The 13,205-nt window shown below is 45.4% G+C and overlaps 1 protein-coding gene across 2 annotated transcripts in view; it reads left to right on the top strand.

Moving 5' to 3' along the window:
• The window catches only part of GLG1 (golgi glycoprotein 1), a 153,404-nt gene extending 140,410 nt beyond the window's left edge, over window positions 1-12,994 (top strand). For both annotated transcript variants that reach the window (XM_032611890.1, XM_032611891.1), the window contains 8 exons: window positions 241-378; window positions 1,746-1,869; window positions 2,717-2,859; window positions 3,052-3,153; window positions 4,116-4,223; window positions 5,985-6,105; window positions 6,735-6,841; window positions 7,950-12,994. In XM_032611890.1, the coding sequence (XP_032467781.1) occupies window positions 241-378; window positions 1,746-1,869; window positions 2,717-2,859; window positions 3,052-3,153; window positions 4,116-4,223; window positions 5,985-6,105; window positions 6,735-6,841; window positions 7,950-8,117 (1,011 nt within the window). In that variant the 3' untranslated portion in view covers window positions 8,118-12,994. The remainder of the gene's footprint in view (window positions 1-240; window positions 379-1,745; window positions 1,870-2,716; window positions 2,860-3,051; window positions 3,154-4,115; window positions 4,224-5,984; window positions 6,106-6,734; window positions 6,842-7,949) is intronic.
• The last annotated feature ends 211 nt before the right edge of the window (window positions 12,995-13,205 follow it).

Raw genomic sequence — 13,205 nt, 5'->3', positions numbered from 1 at the left:
ACCTGCTCTTTATCCATAATTTTTATACATTTGGTTTGCTATTAGCCCTGGGGTTGTAAATCTATAAATATAATTCTCCTTTGTGAGGAAATCCTGATTCCTATTACCTAGGAATTAGAAATGAAAGGTACCTGTATAGAAAAGTGAGGAACGTACTAAGAACTTAATGCTTCAGTCAGAGAACATGGATTATCAATACCTGATCCACCTCTTAACTTGCCCGTAACTGTTATGCCCTAGATTATTGAATGTCTGAAAGAAAACAAGAAGCAGCTGAGCACCCGTTGCCACCAGAAAGTCTTTAAGCTGCAGGAGACAGAGATGATGGACCCAGAACTAGACTATACACTCATGAGAGTCTGCAAGCAGATGATAAAGGTAAGGGACCCAAAACCAAGGGTTGAGCACAGGGTAAGTCAACGTAACAAAAACACAAACTTCTTTAAATTTCAGAGAAAATTCATATAATCTCTCAATGTCAACCTGCTTTATACAGCTACGGCTGTGGTTCTCGAAGTCTGGTCCCTAGACCTGCAGCGTCAGCACCACCTGGGAACTTACAAAGTCTCAGGCCCCACCCAGAATCTCTGAGTCAAGCTCTGGGAGTGGCGCCCTCTGTTTCACAAGCCCCCGGGGGTTCCAATGAAGCTAAAGTTTCAGAACCACTAAGCTAAGGTAGCTAACCTCACTTTGACCTCAGGAAGAAGTAAATAGATGTCCATTAAATATGTGATTGGTTTTGAGCGCGGTTGGTGGTAGGTATACTGAGGAAGCCACCATCAAATGTCCTGATCATCCATCTATCCCATCAAAGGCTTTTTTGTTCTACAGGTTGTTTTGCTTCATTTACTTCTCCAATAAATGCCCCCTGCAGCAGGGCTGACTGGAGAACCTGGATGTCAGTTCCTTTATTTGTCCACACGTACAGAGAGATTAAACTTAAAGTGCTAACCCCTTATTTCAGCTTCCCTTTAAAATAAAATGGATACTCCTCATCCTATCAATAACTCCAAAGAGAACTGTGAAAGTTAGAAGTCTCTTTAGCTGGGTCTGGAAGAGTTGAGTCCTCTGTAAAAGTGGAAATGTCAGGCTCTGACTTGAGGGAGGTTTGTAAGATTTTGATGACTTCTATAAAAATCAGTCAGCAATCCATGTCCCCCATATTAGAGATACAGTGGACTATAATTAATAGGACTGTGGACTAGCAGATAGAGATGGAGTTTATCACTAGTCCAAAATGAATCTCTGACTTCAAGGACACTAACAAGTGTACAGGGGCTGGCTCTGCAGGATTTGGTAGAGTTATAGCCCTCTGGTTAAAGGGTGAGCCAGATAGGTCCTTCCCCCACATCCCTGTTCACACTGTTGCTGGTAATTCCTAAATTTCCCATTGGATTGGGTAGATGTGCTTGAGGCTTACGTGGTCACCTGGTACAATTTACGTTTCATGCATAAACAGTATGTAAGCTTATGAGAGGCCGTGTAATGTAGCATAGCCATGTAAGTCGGGGAATGCATCCTATCCAAATAGGAAACAGGTAGTAGAAAGAAATGTGAGAAATATAGTAGAGAATAGATAAAGTGGAACTTGAGGCTGGGTGATTAATTCAGGCTTACCATTTCTCGTCCCCAAGTGATGCCTTTAGGGTTCTGTCATAAGCTCCCCAAAAGATGTAAGAGTGATAAATATGGTGTTAATTGCCATATTTGGGTAACTACTTCTATAAAACTTTGTTTCTCTGCAGAGATTCTGTCCAGAAGCGGATTCCAAAACGATGTTGCAATGCTTGAAGCAAAATAAGAACAGTGAACTGATGGATCCCAAATGCAAACAGATGATAACCAAGCGCCAGATCACCCAGAACACTGGTAACATTTTGGCGTGGCTTTCCTGGTCCTGCTGGGTATGGCTTGAAAGGAATTGAGTGGGCATATACTTGCCTAATTAAACTAAAGGTGCTTTGTTGCTCCTGAATGTTAAGGAAAGAGTCTGGATGTGATGAGCAAAGTGACGTACTTCTTCCTTGAAGGGCTTCTAGAAGAACAGAATGAAAGTCATGGGGAAGAGGAGGCTGAAAACATAGGAAACTTGCCTTTGAAGGGTGTACAAAACGAATTAGGGGTAAAATTCGTTGAAAAGTCTAGAAATTTAGTAAAACTTCACGCATGTGGCAGGAGAATATATGGGTAATCTGTTTTAGAACAGAGAAATTTAAGCTCTGAGTTGCAAGACCTTGTAACTTAGTGGTCAAGTTGAGTTGGGTATTCTGTTCTCAGAATTTTCAAAAATATGTATCATAGGGAAGGTTGCTGATGTCTGCTAGCTTTTTGTGAGGACTGCTTAGAATGTTGGCCCCAATAGATCCTGCAGAGCTGCTGCGGAGTACATTTCCTGGGGGTCTCCACGTCTGCTCTTCCACCACAGTATATTGTTGATTTAAAACAGTGTGTTGGGGGAGTTCCCTGGTGGCCTAGTTAGGATTCTGGGCTTTCACTGCCATGGCCCAGGTTCAATCCCACAAGCCGCAGGACATGGCCAAAAATAAAATAAAATAGAACAGTGTAGTGAGAGCTCAGTAAACATTTACCGCATAAACAAATCAGTGGTTTATTAGTGGTCATTGACATAATATGCCCCCTTTGGATAAGTGGATCTCAAAACATTTGTGAATCCTGGTGGAGTGTTTTATCATGTGCTTATTACTTTCTGCTCTAGATTACCGCTTAAACCCTGTGCTAAGGAAAGCCTGTAAAGCTGACATTCCTAAATTCTGTCATGGTATCCTGACTAAGGCCAAGGATGATTCGGAGTTAGAAGGTCAAGTCATCTCTTGCCTCAAGTTGAGATATGCTGACCAGGTAAACTGCCCTGGGCTTTCCACAGAGGTGTACTTATGGAACCTCCACTAGTCCTGGCAGTTTTTTCTTTGGAGGTCCATAGCTTGCTGCTACTTTCCCCAAGACCTTTTTGCACACCTTCCCCAAGCCAGGGCCCAGATAAAAAGCTGACGTGTTCTAATAGGCTAACATACTCTCCCTTGTCACATGTAGCGCCTCTCTTCAGACTGTGAAGACCAGATCCGGATTATTATCCAGGAGTCTGCTCTAGATTACCGACTCGATCCTCAGCTCCAGCTACACTGCTCGGATGAGGTAGGATTTGGGGACAAAACTGGTTGTAAACAGAGCTGGTCAGAGAAGTTTTTACTGGAGAAAAGTTCTTTACTCTGTTTCCCTTCAGCCCTGAATCCAGGGCTCTTCTAGGCTCTCCACTGTCTGAGTTCCTGGTTCTGTGTAACACTGAATTTGGTTTGTCCTTAGTCCTATCACTATTCAGTTTTGATTCCATATTTCTCTATTGAACAGCGTTTTTTTTTTTATTATATCTGTCTACATCTAGTTTGTTCTTCCCTCTCCTTATTCTGATGTTCAACGCAGAATACTCCCAACACTTGCCAGAAGGATAAAAGTGCTCCTGTAATGCCTCTAACGAAGTGCCAGTTCTTGGATATTACTTGACTTTCTAGCTAGAAAAGGTCATGTAGTGAACCTTGTTCAACATATGTCCATTTTATGGGAACATAGCTAAAGATATTTCAAAAAAGCTTACTCACAAAGCTGTCCAAAGAAGGTTAAATTTTTAACTGTGCTGCAGGCTATGTGTCAGGACCCCTTTGTGTGTGTGTGTGTGTGTGTGTGTGTGTGTGTGTGTGTGTGTGTGTGTGTGTTTCCAAGTTGTGTAGCTGGGTTGACTCTGAACCTCTGTCAATGTCAAGCATTTGCTTTTAGGATTTTACTTGGCTGTATGACCTTCCTCTTGAGGAATCAGAGAGTAGCCTTCTTTGTGACCAGCCCTGGGACAGTCTGACTCAGGTCTTGGGGTTGACAGCATGAAGATACATGTATTGACTCTTTTTCAATACTGTGCCAGTCCTTGTGAAGGAGAACAGAGCCTGGCATCCCATATGGGAGGGAGGGGAGTGAAATCCACCAGGAATCCATTTGAGAAGAGCCCCGGGCACATGTGTGGGAGGATCTCCAATCGACATGCTTCAGAGACCAAGGCGTCTCGTGAGAGTAGGGGTTCCCTTGTTTTTTGTGTGTGTCCTGAACAGATTGCCAGTCTATGTGCCGAAGAAGCAGCAGCCCAGGAGCAGACAGGTCAAGTAGAGGAGTGCCTCAAAGTGAACCTGCTCAAAATCAAAACAGAAATGTGTAAAAAGGTAACTACCATCAGTCACCATTTTCTCTCACTTGCTTTTCTCTGCTCTTCTTCCTCTTAAAGCTATAGTCTGTACATCTTACTGATCAAATCTAAACCTTCCTTCCCAGAATTCTATCTTGTTCCCTCTTACCAAACTAATTTGCCTTTTGACCGTTAATTGTCTGTAACTTAAATAGTCTTTCACATGTACTAATTACTCGAGAATATGTCTCATCCCCATGACTAGACCATTGTTTAAGGTTATTGTTTAAGTGCTATGCCAAAGTAAAATGTCAATTCCAATATATCAGTAAGCGTACTGCATTTGTAAAAGTCAATGAAACTACAAATTCAGTTCATTTCAGAAACATCACATAAAAACAAATTTATCAAAATATGATAGCTGGACTTCTCTGGTGAGGCAGTGGTTAAGAATCCTCCTGCCAGTGCAGGGGACACAGGTTCGAGCCCTGGTCTGGGAAGATCCCACATGCTGTGGAGCAACTAAGCCTGTGTGCCACAACTACTGAGCCTGCGCTCTAGAGCCTGTGAGCCACAACTACTGAGCCTGCCCTCTAGAGCCCACAAGCCACAACTGCTGAGCCTGTGTGCCACAACTACTGAAGCCCACGCGCCTAGAGCCCATGCTCTACAACGAGAGAAGCCACCACAATGAGAGGCCCACACACCGCAACAAAGAGTAGCCCCCACTCACCACAACTAGAGAAAGCCCACGTGCGGCAACAAAGACCCAACGCAGCCAAAAATAAATTAATTAATTAAAAAAAAAGATAGCTAAACATGCATTATCTTACAAAATTGAAAGTGAAATAATGTATTTGATCTTTTTTAAAAAACTTAATCTCTTTTTGGAAAAGTGTTTCAATGATATTACTGAGTCACTGTGAATATTGTGTGCAGATATTTTCATCTGCTAAAAATGTTTCTAATTCCACATGGTCTGAGGAGTGGCAGAAGTTGGCTAAAGGCTAAATCCAGATATTTTCCTTTGAATACTTTTTCATCAAATTATACCATTTAACTTCAAGGAGGACTTTTTGAACAACATTTCAGGTTTTTTTTTGTTTTTGTTTGTTTGTTTTATTGTTTTACAGTCTGTGAAGCACAAAGTAATTTTTACTTAAGAAAGCAATTTTTGACTGTTTTTACCTGCTATAATTTCGTCATGTATAAATGGAGAGTCTGCAGAGTTGATTTCAGTTCTATCATGTTTATATTCCTGTTGTTCAGAACATCTTTAAGCTCAAATAAGAATTATTCTTGCAGTAGAAGTTATGCTCTGTCAGTTCTTTCTTTCCTTTTGAGGATAATGGAAGTAAAATGAAACATTTTGCAAATGCACCTTTCTGTTTGGGAATTTTAATATAGCTTATTACTCTGATTTTCAATTTTCACATTTTCAGACATATAAAGTAACAAAATAACTGCATTAAATCAATATAAACACTAACACTTAGTATTTAATAATATAGCATACCAGAGTGCCCAAAACCCAATTCTGATCTTAAACTTGCCTCGCTTTGCTTATTAGCAAACAGCTCTGCATACACTAGGTCCCCAAATTGTATTTACTGAATTAAATTGGATGCTAACCGTCTGCGTTCTTTGCATCATCACCACATTGCCACGTATCTCAGAGTAGCCTCTATTGGCTTAATCGTCCCTCCTTGACTTTTTTGTTTGTATGTAAAGTATTTACAGACAACAGATCTGATGTATTTCCTCTATAAAAGCTCTCTCTATGATCTTCCCTTCTTAGGAAGTGTTAAACATGCTGAAGGAAAGCAAAGCAGACATCTTTGTGGACCCAGTTCTTCATACAGCTTGTGCCCTGGACATTAAACACCACTGTGCAGCCATCACCCCCGGCCGAGGGCGTCGTAAGTCACGGTGTTCACTCTGACCCTGTCTGAACTATCTTGGGAGGAGCAAAGACTCCCTCTGAGACATCAGTTCCAGCTACTCTGTTCTGTAGCTGCAGCTCAACCGTAGACAGCATCCACTGGGGGCCTGGTTGATGCCTTTGTGGCAAAGTGAGTTTAGGAGTAATCCTGCTGCAGGTTTGAACTGATAGAGCCATGACCCGAGGTAAAGATTTGATGATAAGAGGAAGTTGAGTTATTTATCAGGGAGACAAAAGTTAAGCTATCATCATGGCCCTCTTCCCTGCCTTGTCCAACCTTGAACAGCTTCATCAGCTTCCCCGGTGGCCACAGTGGGCTCAGCAGACAGGTTCTGTGTGAGGCGGAACCTGGGCAGGTATATGGTTGTTTCTGAGCCATGTGTGTCCAATGAATAAAATGAGAGAGGTTTTAAGAGAGACTCTGGACAGCCAACCTTAAATATTCTTCTCCATGGTAGATCTTGGGTTAAGTGTCCTTGAAGGGATTTAACTTTGTATAGCCTCCAGATCTGAATTCTCTGGTGCTTAGGTACCCTTCTCCCCATCCTTACCGAAATTTCTGTTCTGTACAGCTTCAGACGCTTCTTATCCCTTTCCGTTGCACAGAAATGTCCTGCCTTATGGAGGCCCTGGAGGATAAGCGGGTGAGGTTACAACCTGAGTGCAAAAAACGCCTCAATGACCGGATTGAAATGTGGAGTTACGCAGCAAAGGTAATGACCGCGAGAATCACCTGATGTGGCGTCTCCTCTGTCAGTTTCCCAGGTCTCTTTGAGATACTTCACTGGCCTCCTTGTCCTTGTTGTGAGACTGGCAGTAGGTTTATTTGAAAAAATCTCTCAGTGCACCATAAGACGCCTGGGCTCTGTGAGCCTGGAGCCATCATCTCCAGATAGCACAGCAGAGACATTAATTAGTCCCTTCTTTCGTCACTGGTTTCCGCCTTTGAGCTGCCAAGCGTTGCTTCACAGTGACTCCGCTGCTAGTTATTTGTTGGCAGATGTTGGTGCTTAAATCAGATTAATCTGGAGCCTCCTTGCTCTGTGCTGAGTACATGGAGGAGCATAGAAGCAGCCCAGACCTCTCTGGGCTGGACCCTTTTCAGCACCCAGGCTAAGTTGAGACTCAACAGAACAGGTCCATGTGCACCTGGGGAGCCTTTTGGTCCTGATTCTGCTATAGTAGCCTACCATAGAGGCCCACTGGAGAAAGCACTGAGGAGAACTGAGGACTCTGAGTGTCCACGACTGGGGGAGTGATTAAGTATATTCAGTCAGCATAAGTCATGTTTGCAAGTTGTTTTTGGGGGGGGGATGCTGATGGTATGATGGTGAGTGAAAACAAGTCACGACAGAGAATCAGCACCCGACAGAATCTCAGCTTTTCTCTTTGTTTTTAAAAAGACAGCAACATGAAGAAAATAAATCAAAATATGTAAGAACCTGTGACCTTGTGCAAGTCACTTGACCACTTCCCACCCCTTGGGCCTCCAGGTCTTCATCTGTAATGTGGGAGTAGTAAAATGTACGTCCCAGGACTAATGTGAGGACTAAACGATTGAAACACGCTGAGCCCTTTGCCAGCACACCATCGGGTCCTCAGTGTGTGAGCTGTTACTGCATGGGCGGCAGTGATCACTGTGATGAATTGTAGGATCGGGAAAAACAGTTGTAGCTCGGTGTTTGATTTTCTTGCCCGTTGCCCTCCTCTCTCCCCAAAAGAAATGACCTAAGTTACAGTAGCAGTCCAGGGGGGCAAGTTAGAGCAAGCGTTGTCCCAGCCCACTTCTCTCCGAGGATGATGCCCCTGTGTGTTTTCCAGGTGGCCCCAGCGGATGGCTTCTCTGACCTCGCCATGCAGGTGATGACATCCCCTTCAAAGAACTACATTCTCTCTGTGATCAGTGGGAGCATCTGCATACTGTTCCTGATTGGCCTGATGTGTGGACGTATCACCAAACGAGTGACACGAGAGCTCAAGGACAGGTAGAGCCACCTTGAGCACCAGAGGAACTACCTGTCCAGTGCCCAGTTTGTACAGCCCTCCTGTATAGCGTACCCACTCACCTCGTCCTTCTGCGAGGTGACACCAACACCCATGTTAGAGCAGCAGCAGGTATCCACCGCATTGTCCCGTCTCAGACTTCACCCATGTCCACGGTATCCTCCTCCTCGACCATTTGTGCAGCAGCTGGCCGCTTTGGGTATTGCCTTTGTTGGCAAACCCGGGTTTACCTGCCCATAGACAAGTCTCTCATACCGATGGAACTACCAGTACTTCCAGAACCAACTCACCTGACCTGCAACTCAAATGATTTTTTTTTTTAAAAACACCAAAAAAAAAAAAAAAAAAAAATTTTTAAAGAAAAAAATGTATATAGTAACACATCTCCTCCAGGCTTGATTTGAGCAATGGGGTTATTTCTTCTGTGTGACAGTGTAAAATGAAGGCAGGACTTTAGAGGGGAAACACACCACCCAATATGCTATAACTGGGATGTCTTGCTTACTTCTCAGCAGCACCTTTGGCCCACGTCAGGGCCATGGACTTCACCGAGTAGTGGGAAACGACTAACCAGCCCGCTTTGGGTCTTGTTTTCTTCTGCTGAAACAGTGATGCCTTCCAGTTCCTACCCTAGTAGAGCCACTGCTGGTCAGGACCCCACAGCCGTGGGTGTTTGTGTGATCTCCTCAGCTCAGTGGAGTAGAGTATGAGCTTCCCTAGGCCGAGGGCAGGTGGGTTGGAGAGGGGATCAGAAGTGTGTGCAGCTGATCAGTCCACTGAGCTGCACGGAGAGGCTGGACCCTGAGGCCCAAGGCAGAGCGCCCCAGTGACCTTCCTCCTCCAGGGCAGTGCAGGACTCAAGCCGCGTTCGGATTGATCCTGCTGGGGTGGCAGTTCCTCCAGAAGCCCTCCGCTTCACCGGGAGGCCGTGACTCTGGGGGCCGGGGCTCAGGGCAGGAAGGAGGAGTGGGGGATTGTTTGACTTTGCTTTACTTCCCAGGTGAGACAATGGCTTATAAAGACTTAGCCTGGTCTCAGGGTGTGACTGGCAGTCCAACCTGACCTTTCTGCAGGTTCAAGGCCACCTTCCCAGACAAGCTCCTTTAGGCCTCTGCGTGGAGAGGGTGTGGAAAATTACTACATTAAAAGATGGAGGCGTTCCTCCGTTTTTTCTTTCTGTCCGTTTGCTGCATACACCCACTACAGTCGGCACTGGCTCAGTGTGCTTCGATGATTCATCAGTGTTTCCTGAATCTGAGCTTTATGGAAGCAATATTCCTGACCATCCCTCGTCCCTCCAGTGTAGAGATGACAGGCTTGGAGTATAAAGAGGGAGGAGTGCAGGCATCACAGTTCAACCTGGTGCACCTGGACTTGAGCTTGGGGCATGGAATCCAGTGGCTGCACAAGAGGGCGGCGTGTACAGTAGAAGATATATTTATATAATATATATTTTATTAACCTGTTAGACTCCACAAAGTATTATAAATCACGTGCCTAAAACTGTCCACGTAGACCATGCTCCATCCCTTGCCCTGCGCCTCTTTGCCGCTGTGCACACGTGCTGAGGGACCTCCCCACATCTGTCTTCCCTGGAATGTGTTCAGTACAAAGTGGGTCAGTTTGTGGCTCGGTTGATCCAAATGACTCCTTGTCTAACCTGACTGACATATATTTGAATACTGTGGTTTTCTTCTTTTTCTTTCTTTTTCCTTTTTACTACCCTTCCTGGAGGCAGTGGGTTCTAGAAGCTGCATATCCCCCCTGCCTAGGGTACTCCAAGTCATGAAGGGGAGCTTCCAAGCTGCTTGGTCCCCCAAGTCCTGCTCTTAGGGTCTTCCTGATTCTTAGCAACTGTCCTGGGGTTCTTCAGCCTCATAAAACTTGAAACTCTTGGAGTCCGAGCAGCGCCCCCTCCTACCACCACTTTTGGACTGAACTGAGCTGATCTAGATAGTCCACCTCCAGGGGCTCCCCCCTGGGTGGTGGGGTCTGGGATCGAGGACCGGGGATATATCTGTACACAGGCCCCCACTGACGTGTCTGATGTGGTTTACAGGATAGAATGACTGTTCCCTGTTTGATGAGCGTGGGAGTACCATTCTCCATCTCTGCAGTCTCCCTCCCAGTGTATGTAAAACATCTCCATAGTTTAATGTGTCTAGATACTTTTGTTCTTTCTGAACTGAGAGATGATCTCAGTTGTCTGCAGCAGATCTGGAAGTTTGAAAAGGAGTTTGATTCTTGAAACATTTGTCATCTTTAGGAATGATCCGGACAGATAGAAGGGATAACTCGGCCGGTATCTTTGATTGCTCGTTGTCAGAAAACATTTCACCATCCGACTTGGAATAGTTTCAGTGACTGGTCTTTAGAATAGTTTCATATGACTGAGCAGTTTCCTGCATCCAAGAGGCCCAGCACCATCTGGGATATAGCCCAGCTATATCCATTTCTGTACCTCATTGGTGTAACAAAACAGGTTCTGGGACACCTCTGGTTACTGGGCTCATAGGTCACTCTTGGGTAAATCGGCTAGTCAAGAATTAGTCAAGAAGAAACCATGGCCCTAGTGGAGCTGATGACAGACCTGTGTCCTTTTTCTCTTCTGATGTCTAGCCCATGAACAATAACATAAGCAGCAGGTAGGGTTTTTGTCCAAGGCCAAGTTTCCAAGCACTTGCTGAAGATTACAGTAGCCAGAGAACTCATCAGGCCTTGTCAGCTCACACCAGTGTCTCAGAGACTCAGACTTGGTGTCTCTACAACACCCCAGAGGTGCCAGGAGGTCAGTCTCTGGGCTGGAGGCCCTGCAGTGCAGGAGATCAGAAATCTGAGCAGAACGTCAAGAACAAGGCTGTCTTCTCCCTGCATCGGAGTTTCTCACACAGAAGGGTGGCTGTGGGAGTGAGACCTTGACCCTGGTGCATCCCTGGCCTTTCTCTGCTATTGTTGCTGTCCCAAGAGAAGTCTGCTAGCAAGATGCTCTGAGGTGGGAGCCATCGCTCGGGCTTGGGTTCACTCCAGCAGGAAAGCCTTCCTTCTTAGCGTTCCCTAAAATTCTGGTACCACTACCAGGCCCAGTGCTATGGATCCCATCAGCTTGTTCTGAGCCAGTGCATCCTTAGAAGCGAGGGGAATTCTAATACTGAGTGAGCAGGTGTTGACTTGTATTCATTGCAGGCCTTTAACTGTCTCACATCCTGCACGTATTCTTCTTGGGGACACTGGGAAGGAGGGAGATTCTGCTTTCCTAGGTGTGACAGGAAATTACCATCAGATTTCATTTCTTCCTGTTTCCTGAGGTCAAGTAACAAGAGAAGCCAGTAGTAAAGAGTCGTAGGATCGTTTACGTTTTATCAGACAGAGTGCTGACCTCCCTCCACCTTCCCAAAGGAAGATTCACTCTCCTATATGAGCCTGACTTCTGTGCCACCTCCAGGCTTGTAGTACCACTTCTATCCTAAAGAACCCCACTAGTGTGAGTCACCCAGAGAGGGGTAGGTTGCTTTGTGGGACCTCCTTACCTGGTCTCAAGTTCCTCTGAGAAAAGGCCTCCCCATCCCATTTCTTCCCCTCCCCCACCAAAAAGTAAACGTTTTCTGCATATAACTTACTCCAAGCAAGTAGATACAGAGAAGGAACCTGGAGTAGGGACCCTTAGAAGCCAGCCAACACAGCCTGACACATTCAAACTAAATTTGGGCCGTAGAACAAAAAGAAGAATATGGCTTTTTGGATCATGTGCATTTTGGTATGTTTACTTACATTTCTGATTCTTAGGAAATTTGAAAAACCTCGAAGACTCCTTTTATTTATTCTCACCATTTGGACAGCACCTAAGTAATTTTATAAAATGCAGCATTCCAGTGCCCTGAGTTTCCCCCAGGCCTTTAGGGATACTCCACTCCTAAGTCCCCTCTTCCGCACTGGTCTTCAATTCCCAAAGGGCCTGGGGCCAGAGCTGATGTTCTGGTCTCCGTCTCTCTCTCACGTGTCTTGGTTGGTCATCTCTCCCACTACACTCCTCTTGGTCCTCCTCTCCCGTAGGACCAGGGTCACATGTCAGGGCAATCAAATTTGAAGCCGAATCCCCCTTCCTGCCCAGACCCCAGACAAAAGATCAGTCATTAGCAAACCAAGACTGACTCTTCAGAGTGACAGGTTCATCCAGGCCATCTAGTGAGATCACTGTGGAGACCCAGGGACTGTTTGTCTTCTGGAGCACAAAGGTGGGACTGTCTGCTCGGGCTGGTAGTGACAGGATCCTGATGGTGGCTTCCTCTCCTTCTCCCTTCCCAAGAGCTGCCACAACGCACAGGTAGGGGTGTTGGCATACATGCAGTGGAGGAATCTCCTTGGGCAAGGAGAAAATTCAGATAGTGCCTCTATATTCTGTTTCGCCTTCCCCCCAACGTAGAATTGACAGCTGGACCCCAGAGCCCAGCAGGCCCTGTACCACACACGCTAGATGGTTTGAACAGGTCCCCTGTCAGACTGAGGGGCACTAGAGTGAGTGACCGACGGGAGGGGCTGGCAGCCCGAGGCTTCCTGAGCGGCTTCTCCCAACACCATGTTCCCAGGTCAATCGAAGCAGGAAAACAGACTGTACAGCAAATGCTGTGTGAGATCTTAGGCCTTTAACTTTTTTTTTTAAGAAGGAAAAAAAGAAAAGTAAAACTAACAAGCCTCTTTTGTAAATGGTTTTCCTTTCTATGTATAAAATCCTGGAAGTTTCTTGTTTTTACATGTTCATGCTGTGTAATTTTGAGATGTTACTGAGATTCTGAACATAATGTGCATTTTTTTCTGTACAGATGAAATGGGAGAATTTAATAAAGAGTTTGCAGGTTTTTACTTGTTAAATTTTCTCTGTGGTGACTGGGAGGACTCTCCTCCAGCCACATGCTCTGCTGGAAGAAGTCTCCGGAGCTGTGAGTACTGACTGTAAGCTTGCCACTGACGCTCAGGAACTTACTGTTAGAATGTCCGTGTTCTTGGCTAATTAGGTCAAACAGAGTAGGACCATAGGCCTTTACAGGAGAGCTGGAAGCCAGATCTGGGGTTTTCTGA

This window comes from Phocoena sinus, chromosome 19 (assembly GCF_008692025.1).
Source record: "Phocoena sinus isolate mPhoSin1 chromosome 19, mPhoSin1.pri, whole genome shotgun sequence".
Taxonomy (NCBI): Eukaryota; Metazoa; Chordata; class Mammalia; order Artiodactyla; family Phocoenidae; genus Phocoena; species Phocoena sinus.
Note: the sequence above shows the minus strand (reverse complement) of the source record. Positions and strands in the feature narration are given on the sequence as shown.